The sequence below is a fragment of the Rhincodon typus genome, chromosome 4, assembly GCF_021869965.1.
Source record: "Rhincodon typus isolate 14 chromosome 4, sRhiTyp1.1, whole genome shotgun sequence".
Taxonomy (NCBI): Eukaryota; Metazoa; Chordata; class Chondrichthyes; order Orectolobiformes; family Rhincodontidae; genus Rhincodon; species Rhincodon typus.
This window is the reverse complement of record NC_063335.1, coordinates 79,194,673-79,206,102: the sequence shown is the minus strand read 5'-3', so window position 1 is coordinate 79,206,102 and position 11,430 is coordinate 79,194,673. Positions and strand designations below refer to the sequence as shown.

General features: G+C 36.6%; 1 protein-coding gene across 1 annotated transcript in view; it reads right to left on the bottom strand.

The window, feature by feature from the left end:
• The window catches only part of LOC109930330 (RALY RNA binding protein like), a 428,249-nt gene extending 418,668 nt beyond the window's left edge, over window positions 1–9,581 (bottom strand). Inside the window, exons 1-2 of the mRNA XM_048595997.1 lie at window positions 9,565–9,581; window positions 8,624–8,880 (exon numbers count right to left, since the gene is read on the bottom strand). Coding sequence (XP_048451954.1) covers window positions 8,624–8,879 — 256 coding nt within the window. The 5' untranslated portion in view covers window position 8,880; window positions 9,565–9,581. The remainder of the gene's footprint in view (window positions 1–8,623; window positions 8,881–9,564) is intronic.
• Window positions 9,582–11,430: the final 1,849 nt, after the last annotated feature.

The window sequence follows — 11,430 nt, the reverse complement described above, 5'->3', positions numbered from 1 at the left end:
TCAGGGGAAGAAAAATCCATGCATTCATCTCCATTAAAATTTTTAAAAGCCCTATGCAAAGCAGCATATTTTTAAAAATGCCTTAATTGTCCTAATATAAATTGGAATAAGAATAATCTAAAGGGTGAAGCAGGGGTAAGAGTTTTGAAAATTTGATTAGAGGCATTCAAAGATTATTTGACGTGAGATAGTGTGCAAGGGTATGGGGAAAAGGCAGGAGACTGATAGCGTTGTTCGTTTGAAGAGCTGGTACAAGCACAATGGACAAAATGGCCTCCTTCTGTATGTCATAACAATTCTGTGAATCTGTGATTTGATCAGGAGAATTTTCTTCAGTGGTTTATTTCTGGCCCAATCAGGACAAGGCTACTTCAGGATTTGGTTTTAGAGAGTCAAACGGCATCAGTAGGGAAATAGTTGGGAAGAAATGACCATAGTATCATATGGTGCAGGCTAGCATTGTAAAAGGGCAAGGAACAATCAAGAATAAACTGTCCTCCCAGATTCCAATGGTGTGGAAATCATTGAACTGATGCCCTTTGATGCTACTAGTCTTGCTGTGAATCCCTTTCCTATTCTACTGTAAAGATACACTAAGTTCATAATTATTACTGAACAGTCTCAGTGGCCCTGAAAAATAATTATATTTGTGCAATGACAAATTTATTCCTCACTTTTATCTCAAACTTTTTCAAAATATATTTATAATATTTCAGTTTCTCTTTTCATCTCGATTTTATGTCCTGACCATTTATTTCACTTTCTACGCAATTTCAATGAAAAGTGAAAATGTCGGTGTGTTTTACATCCTGGTTTGCTGACTGAGAAAATACTTTGATGTGTTTGACTATTGCTTACTTGGCTTAGTGATATCTCCCTTCTCAAACCCCTGGAGCACTCCTTGATTTGACATCAGATTCAAACCAATGTCTCCCACATTACAGAGATCAACTGAATCTTTGTGGGCATCTTTCTTTAATGCTAGTGGGGAGTACTGTATTTTCATAACCATCTGGATTCAGAGCCATGGGTTTGCAAGATGCATCAGGTGCTTTTGTCTGTTTCCAACATACAACTAATAATGCACTCATAACAGAAGGGGGAAAAAAATGCAGGATTACAAGTCCTTTTAAAACTACATCCATCATTTATCTTGTTATTCCTAAGATTCTGTGCATTGGCAGTTGATAGCATTTCTTGTTTTTTGAAAACTTCCCAATCTTGGAAAAAATAATGCCTATATTCTGAAAAAGGAGGAAAGTAGAAACTCGCAGGCTTGATGTACACGACTACAAATGCAAGAACATTCAACTGCTTTTATGTGATTCAAAACAAGTGACTAAAGAAAGTAGAGAAAAATGACTTTAGCCCATTAATTATATTCTCAGATTCTCTGAAGCAAACTTCAGGCAGCTGATTGGTATTATATATATGCATAGCATGGACAAATGTGTCAGACGTTGTAACTGCATGTGTTGACCATTTTATTTGTTTAAAAGGGAGAATTAGCATGCTCACTATATTTAATCTGGAAACACTAATTGAGAATGTGCAAATCTAAACAGTTTTACACAAGACTGCTACTTCAAATTTCAGGATCAGCAATACATTAGATTTCAGTTGAGCTGTTACAGCAGGTTTCCAACCACTGCCATTCCAAAGCAAGCACAGCTTCAAATATCGTTTTTTTATCTGACACACTGCTTCCTCAGAATCAGCAAAACGTGCAAAGTGACTTTATGTTATACTTGCATTATGAAGTGAGCCTTGAACAAATCAATCCAAGTTGGCCCAATTTAGGCATCTTCACAATATCTTGTCCAAACATGATCACATAGATACAATTCTCCCTTAAAAATAAGTCAGTTACATCTGCATCTCTTGAGATGTATTCCATTACATTAGCAACTGTTTTGCTGAAAGATGATTTTCTGATCATCACTGACTGCCAGAGACTTAATTATTTCAAAAAATATTTTTGACAATTCTCTGTGCAATGTATTCCATCAATTCTCTTTGTGATCTAATGGCTATTTTAGAAGTAACTGATTTTGTAACATTGAAGAAAGGCCCTTTTAGTGGGTAGCTAAGGGTTATCCTTGGACATTTTGAAGAAAAAGAGCAGCTAATGCTATTTGTGAACAAAGGAATCTACAGTCAATGGATGACATATATGTACTTGAACATGATCTTGGATTACAGGTGACTTTTAAGGCAAATAGTTGTTCAATCATTTTGTCATATCCAGCAGTATGGGATAAAGTTCTATTCTTCTCAGGGATGGTTGTTTGACTATGTTCAACACATTGTTCGAGATTGTCTGAGGATCAGATAGTTAATTGCACGTGATATCAAGTTGTTCTTTTTCAAAAAAAAAATGATAGGACCCCTTCACATAGATCAGCAACAATATCAGGAAGACATGACAGGTTGATCCAAATGTTTATAAACTGATATGCATTAATTGCGAGGAAGGATCTATCAGATTTTTGATTAGAACAGAAAGGAGGTCTGGGTCGATTCCCAGAAGCTGGGACCATCAAGGAAGGGACACCTGATGCAAGAAAATTCAACCATCACCTCAGAAAGACAGCTACGCCTTTTAATTATCATATCAGTAGCTATGGTACTGGGTTGTTTCACGGGAAGGCATTCGATTAGGTTCTTGTTGACAGTGCATTCCATATATTGAGCACTGCGTCCTCAGCTGTTGAAAGAATTCCAGGATGAGTTATTGCAGTAAGACCAGCATGTTATTGCAAGAACTGTATTATTTTTCATAACTGCCATTTATACCATGATCACAGGAAATGATGATTGTAGAACTGATAATCATACTTCCTTACAACCATCATATTCTTTTTCCCAAATATGAATTTTAATAAGTATCATTGATTTCTACTTATGCAAATAAATTTAGATTGGGATAGACAATATTGTTTCTTAAAAACATTCAGAGATTGCTGTATTTAGGGCTAATTTGCAGCATTATCACAGTGAATGAAGCCCTTAAACTTTTAGAAGTCAGGCTGTTTCTTTTGGCTACTTCTCTTACATTTCCAACTTTTGCTTCTCGTACATTGGGCTGCTTTCGTGTCTTTACCTTACATGTAACAAATGTTATGTTAAATTTTTCCACCTTACACCGAAGATAAGGTCCGTGTGTAACAGCAACCTCCAGAAGCAGAAGTCAAGGCCACGATTGCCTGTGTAGCTTACAGAAAATGCTACAAGATTTTCCAGTTTCAATTTATCTGGAGGTGAGGAGCAGGGATGTTTGCTGGGAGGAGTTAATTCCGGCTGGAAGCTGGGAGAATGATTTAAATAAAAGTAGTGGATTTAGGCAGCATCTTTGAAGCTGTCAGCAGACTCCAGGCAGTTAAGGCAGAAGTCCCTGTAAGCTTTCCATAGCTCATTGTGCTGAGAGTTGCATGAAGGAAGTCAATGCGCAGAGTTTGCATGATGTTGCTGAGCAAAATTGCAACTTAGAGAAATTCAGTGACAGTTCAATGAAGCTATCTATTTGATAAAAGTTGTAATTTTGACAGTAATTAAATGCTAGGAAACAGTCTTAGGAGTCCTAGGGGGCTCACCCTCCAGAATATTTCAAGACTGGATACCCATGAGGCACTGTGGGCCAGCAGCAGCAGAATCATACTCCAACTGCATTGACATCTGCAATGTCATGGCCTTGTATACCCCTCAGTCCACTATTACCATCAAGGCACAGGAACCCTGCCCTGGTTTAAAGAAGAGTGCAAGAGGATATAAGGAGTAGCCCCAATCATATTAAAAAATAAAGTTACAAGACTACTTGCATGCTAAACAGCATAAGGACCAAGTGATAAATTGAACTAAGCAAATTCACAACTGATGAATCAGATTTAAATTCTGCAATTCTGCTACATCTAGACATGAATGGAGTTGGACAATTAATAATTCACTGGAGGAGGAGACTCCAGAAATATCCCTATCCTCATTAATGGGGAGCCCAGAAGATCAGTGCAAAAAAAAAAGGCTGAAGCATTTCCAACAACTTCCAGCCAAAAGTACCAAGTGGATGATCCATCTCGGTCTCCTCCAGAGGTCCCCTGTATCACACTTGTCTGTCTTCAATCAATTCGATTCACTACATGTGACAACAGGAGGCAGTGAATACTGCAAAAGCTACGGGCTTTGACAAAATTCCATCAATCGTCTTGAACTCCAGAACTTATTATGCCCTTAGCCAAGCAATTCCACACCAGCTATGACACTGACATTTACCTTACAAAGTGAAATGTTGCCCAAGTATGTCCTGTAGATGTAAAGCAGGACAAATCCAGCTGTCTAATTACCACACAATCAGTCTATTCTCAATTGTCAGTCAAGTGAAGGAAGGTGTCACCAATAATGCTATCAAGCAGTATTTGCTTAGCAATAATTTATTCACTAACACGCAATTTCAGTTTTGCTAGGGCAGATCAGTTTCACAACCACTGCCCATCTAGAAGGACAAGGTTAGCAGATACATGGGAACACACCCACCTTCAAATCACTCACCATCTTGACTTTGAAATTCATTGCCATTCCTTCAATGTTGTTGGATGAAAATTCTGGATATTCCTCCTTAATGGATTTGTGGGTCTACCTGCACCAAATGAATTATAGCAGCTCACCACCACCTTCTTATGGGCAGTTAGGGATAGCAATAAATACTGGTACAGATAGCCTTGCCCATATCCCATGAGTATATTAAAAAAAACGTGAAAAGCATGTTTGTCAAAACTGATACTTTCTGTTTTCGGTAGACTATTTTTCCTCACAATGCCAGAAATGGCAAAACAAAGTCCAAAATTCTAGAGGAAGCAAAAACATTAATAGACCTTCAAGTAAGTCATATGCTAGTTCCTGTGTTTCATTTATCAGGCTTCAGGAACGGAGTCTTTGGAGGTCATTCAGTTTGCCTTAGGTGAATATCAATCTGTTTCTGCTAATATGACCAAATAGTCATCTGGTATAGTACAACATGGATAAATGATTTTAGTTTGCTGCGGAGCGTTAAATTTAAGTCTAGAACAACTCAATGACCAATCTGTACTGCAGAGTGAATACTATAATAACTACCTCACTTCTGGATTCTTCAAATTATGAGTCACATCAAAGTGATGCACATTTCAGCATATGAAGATTTCTGAAACTTTAAATGATGAGCCAGTGTGACAACATTTGGATATTGTGAAACACAGAAGACTTTTGTAACTAACTTTGTAGCTATATCTTTAGGCCCTGAAGATAAAGCATTGCTTTATGGCTCTTCAAATTTTACTAATTCCATGAAATATATTTAAATGTCATATTTATTTGATACTTTCATGTATTATTTTCTTGTTACTGAGAAACCTCTGGCAGGATTATGAAAATTCAATATTTTTAGCATGGCTGTTCAGCACAGATAGGCAGCTCTAACAATTAATATTAAGAATGACTTGCCTCAGACAACTTACTGTCGGTCATCATTTAATTTATTTAAGGGTTTATGCAAATTTGATCAGTAATCAATGATGTATATTGGATCTACAAATTAAGTTGCCCAAGTGGAATTAGTTTATCTTGGTTTTGGATGTTCTGATGCCTAGATATTAACAATCTTGCGTTTATCAGCATTCTACACTCTGCATGCTGATTAATGAACCATGGCAAGCATACAAACTCCTTAGCCCAGAGAGGTCATTCTACACAAGACTGGAGCTATTGATGTTCTGTTTCAAAAGCAAGCTAAGCTTATGGATAGATGGTGCTCATAAACAAAATTCACGAATAATAAGTTTTAAAAATATACTTAAGTAAAATGGGATTATATTTAGAGAAATACAAGTATGCCCTAAATGCAAAAGATAAATGCTGCCAATTTTAATTAAAAATAGTGAAATGGAAAGGTTTACTCAGAAATAAAAACCTATGTTTGTATTCTGAACCATCTATTAATGGCCTTAACAGAATCCACTTTCTAACAGTGACTTTAAAATGTTCCAAGGAATTATGGTCCATGAAACAATAGGTTTCATTCAACATTCTGTAAAATGCTGCACAGCATAACTATGGAGAACAAATTAGTACAACGATTCTGTTGAACTAGGAATTCAATCCATGAAACAGAGACATTGGAGTTCTTTGATAACGAGCTGAAGTAATCCTGCAGGATAGAGCATGCAGCAAAATACTAAGTTTGTAAGTTAACAACTGAGTCTAACATTTTTTCAATAATGTATGGAACTTCCTTAAATCGAGTTTAGAAGCAACAATTACATTCCAGGCAATATTGACTCCCAACATCATGTACATTAGAACTGCAGAACAAATGTTGATGAAATATTTAAGATGCTAAAAAATATTCTGGCAAATAGTCACAGAATTAATTTACGACTGATTTGAGCACCAAAAAACATGAACACCCTGCAACATAATTCAACATTGTTAGTTAGATGCAGCAGTTTACATGACCCATAATATATCCATTCTAAAATGAATAATTTCTTTGCAACCAAATTATTGTGAAGCTAGCTTGAAGTGTAGCTCAAATACAGGTCTCTCCACCAATGTTTCTGCGTAATGTATCAGGTTCTAGCTTTTGCCTGGATACTACACTTCAGTGATATTTATTTACACATGTATTGTGTCTTGTGTACCTACAAACTAAACAACATCCAGGGGAATAAGGAATTAGTGAAATCATATTAGTTAAATATATATGAATTACTCTTGGTTCAGACAGAGATCATTCACTCTATTTTAATAAATCTACATTTAATATTAATGAATATCAATTGCATTTCTTGAATTGTTCATCCACTTTCTGCTCATAAATTTGCCAGTTCTTTTTCTCTTCTTCATTACCCAAGTACTTATTTTCTCCTGTCTGTTTGGCTAATTTCTTATATTTTCTGTTATTGCTTTTTAGCGGCAATAGTTTGAACGAAAATGTTTCTGCTCATCATGCCAAAAAAAATGCCATGTAATGAAATTCCAACTTAAGAAATTCTGTGAAATGCAGCTCCACATCTTTGCTCAAACCATGTAATTAAATGCCATTCAAATAGCATGTGACAAGTAAGTAAGAAGCCTAAAAATTGAAAATGAACTATGAATTTGAATTTAACCTACTCCGTTCAACAAGTATAACATATACCTTGAAAGGCATCCATATATTCTCAATCAACAGGCACAATACTGCCCAAGCAAGCAACTAGGCAAAAACTAAAACTGACATCGTTGAACAGAGCAATCAGTTTTTTTTAATCAGTAGAACTCCCAACAATCCTTGAATGGCTACCCATCCCACACCCAAAACAAGCATAAGTTTACTTTTGTATTAGGGGAATTGCTCTTTTCTTCTCTTCAAAATTCAAATGTAGATTTTATTTTCAGTGAAGCTTTTGCAGTTGCATTTTCATTTTACTTCATAAAGACAGTAGATTAATTGTATATTGTACTTATTAATTGTTCAAACACCACATTGTTTGAAAGCACTAACAATATAAGAAAGTAGTTCACTGTTTAGATTTACAATAAAATACATTTCTAACAAAATCATGAATAGAAATTACAACCACCTTATTTATTTGCCAAAGTGTTCAGAGGTTTCTAAGTTTTCCTAACACATTTCTCTGAAGATGTCAGATGGGTTGAAATGATTTTTTTTCTGAGTTCATTTGACAAGTGTATGCGATGATTTTAAGTGAATCCACTATTGAGGAACAAGCTTCTTATTTCAATAATGTTAACAATAAAACATCAAGTGCTTCTGTTTCTCAACGTACTGCTGTGATTAGACTTGTAATTCATTGCAACATAGGAGTATGGTGCTCATTTTCAATTTTCTAACCACGTGACAAACTGGTGTTGTAGATTGGTTTCCTGTTAAAAATGACCACATTTTTATTGCTGGGAAACAAGAAGTAGTGGTTTCTTTAACAGTCAGTGAATCCACAATGCTGGTTTTATATCCCGGCAACAAGTTCTTTAAATTATACTGATTGATTTGTGATGTGTCCAAATGGTGACAAAATATTATTGAAGAAATAGTGAAACTGTTTAAATACTTAAGCAAACATACATTCACAAAGAACCTGATGGCACGTTATGGTTATGCGCTCATCAGTGTGCTCTTTATTTTTAATTAAAAGGAGAATCTGTTCAAAGATGATTGTGTTCAAAAAGACACTTGTCTTTGTTAAAATGTGGTCATTAGACCTGTTAATCCTTCTTGTTAATGCATTCGTAGAATCAGTTTGGTTTTGGCAATCTATAGTGATTACTATTTATAGTTGGTTGTTCTAGTCAAACCAGTGCTGTAAGGCTCAGTTTTACCTTTTCCTTCTGTATTTTTCCAACAATACTGATTTAGACACAAGATAAAAGGTCTGCAAAGACAGTACACACATACCCCATAATGTGGATAGCATTTTCTCATGTTATAGGCTTTGATCATCGTGTACTTTTTGCAATTCTTTCATTGACAAAGAAGCATATCAACTGAGCTGCTGTAATGTACTCTTTGCAATGAACAGACTTTGATGTGACTGCTCATTTATAATATAGATCACCATAAAAAACAAACAAGTAGAAAATAAGGGCTCCTTACCAAGAGGTTGTCCGGCAACTATTCTGGAATTTTCCCCTGCCACTGCTGCACGGGCATTCCTTTCACTCATGTATTGTACAAATGCATATCCTTTGTGCACAGAACAGCCAACTATCTTTCCATATTTTGCAAAAATAGCTTCTATATCCGCTTTTTTCACAATAGCAGTGTTGAGATTGCCAATGAAGACTCTGGAGTTGATAGACCTGGGATCATTCTTATTGGTAACATTGCTTGTCTGTGTTTTGCCAGTCATTGTAGATTATCTTCGCCTAAGACGGAAGAAAAATAATTCAATGTCCAAAAATTATGATAGCCATTCCGCTGTGATAATGAAATTTAAATCAAAGTCTCAAAAAGCAAATAACTTTCCTCCTCTTAAAGTCCAAGGGGCTCTTTAAACTTGCTACTTAAAACTCATCTTAATATCAATTATTTTCTACCATGTCTCCAATCGACTCAGTTGGCAAATTAGTGTCATTCTAATTACACACAGTTGGGATTAGGCATTATTTCAAGTAATAGATTGATATGATTAACATTTTGCCAATAATGATCAGACATGTATCTCCTGGATTTAAACAATTGTGTTTAGCATCCCCTTAATATTTTACCTGCTGAATTAAGGGCTCCATTACTGTGATTCTTTTTGCTCAAAAAATATGCTGCAAAAATTGTAAAACCAATCATTTAAAATTATCGACTACTATTTCCCCACAAAATATGCCACAAAAATATATATATCATCAGAAATTACTGACTGTTATTTTGGAAGAAGAAGTCAGAGAAGCACTGTTTCAAGTTGACACCAGTGAGATTGATATTCCTAGCTGTAGCAGATTTGTTGTACACCCACATTGTGCATGTGTGTGTGGGTGTGTGTCTGTGTGTGTGTGTGTGTGTGTGGGTATGGGCAGGTCCTCAGTGGCATACTGGGAAATATTGATCTCCTTAGAACACTAAGTAGAAGATACATAGAAGACATGGTCTGCACTTGAAGGGTGGAAAATTAAAACCTTGTCTTGAGAAATAGCAGCTCCAATATAGCCAAGGAGAAAGACAGAAGGTCACATTTCTCTCAGGGCAAGTAAGGATTAACAGTGGGATACTTTTCACATTTTTGTGGTTTCTTACCCAATAGCCACCTCCCAGACGGAAAACCTGCAGCAAAAGACTACAGCCGTGGAGTGGGCTGTAGGGCTGAGACATGGGGAGTTGGAAGAAGGAAGGAGATCACAATGGGTGACATCTTGGTGATGAGGGATATATTGCTGTGACTGTGGTGGTCAGTGGTGGGTACCAGCAAGACTGAAGTATGATCTCCTGTTCTTTCTCACCCAAAGGCAGAGGAGAAAATGCAGGCTCCTTACGGATCCAAGTATTTTTGTCTCCCATTACTGGTCAGGTTATCTGGCTGACATTAATTAAAATCATGGAGAAACGAAGCCTCACTGAAAGGTTTTAATGGCTGATCTATCTCCTGACAGTGGATTTGTCACTGGCTCCCAATCTGCTTATGTTGAAACTGGAAGTGAATGGCTACTTGAACATCAACATTTTTACAGTTTTTATTTACAACTTCCTAACCATCCAAAGTCCACCATTTGTTTGAGGTTAAATTTATCCCCAATATTTAGTAGTTAAGTAACAAGTAGTCCATATATGGAGCAAGGTCATGATGGTAGCCACAGCATTGATCGTGACACAATCAAATACAAGTTAGATGATTTTCTTTTTCAGAGAATAACATTTTGCCTAATTTGAGACATGACATTTGATGAGTATAACATGCTCGGAAGCAAAAGGTGACTTTGAGCTCCTGGTTCCCAGAGCTCTCCAGAATTGGAATTTTCCTTACGTAGTATCTGAATCTGGTGCAGTTGACAGAGATTGATTGTTATGATTAATCAATAACTTCATTATCATTGTATCATGCAACTACATAAATAAGAGGTAAAGCAGACAGACCTTGGCTTTTTATCGTTTAGGAATTCCTATATCGTTGGTCATCGCTGTTAACCCTGCCTCCATGATCTGCTATAGATGTGGTTACAGGACTTTTACCTTCAGCAAGTACCTGATGAGGTGATGCTTACGTTAACTCCAATAACCTAAGAACTAGATGTGAGTCTTGTAGTACTAGGGGAGGCGATGCCCCAGTGGTATTATCGCTGGACTGTTAATCTCAAGAATTCTAGATAATGTTCTGGGGACCCGGATTCGAATCCCGCAATGGCAGATGGTGGAATTTGAATTCAATAAATGTCTGGAATTAACAATCTAATGATGACTGTGAATCCATTGTCGATTGTTGGAAAAACCCATCTGGTTCACTAATGTCCTTTAGGGAAGGAAACTGCCATCCTTACATGGTCTGGCCTACATGTGACTCCAGACCCACAGTAATGTGGTTGACTCTGAATTAGGGATGGGCAATAAATGCTGCCTAGCCAGCAACGCCCTCATGCTGCGAATGAGTATAGAAAAAAAAGAATGATCAATAGCCGTTTATTGCAGCTCCTGGTATTTACATATATTCTAATCACAGGAATTGCTGTGTCTGGACTAGTACTAAGCAATTTGGATAAAATCTGTAACACACTTTTCCCAGCAAGTCATGCTGCAAGTACCTCCAGTAAGCAGAAGACTGAGACCTTTATACCAATCAGGTCATGTGCCATGATACAGTGGCTATATCATAAGCATGTCTCTAAAAGATACACTGCATACTAGCTGTGAGACTCAGATAACACTGCACAAGCAGGCATTAATATTGCAGCATATCATTTTGTGGTGCTAGTCACATT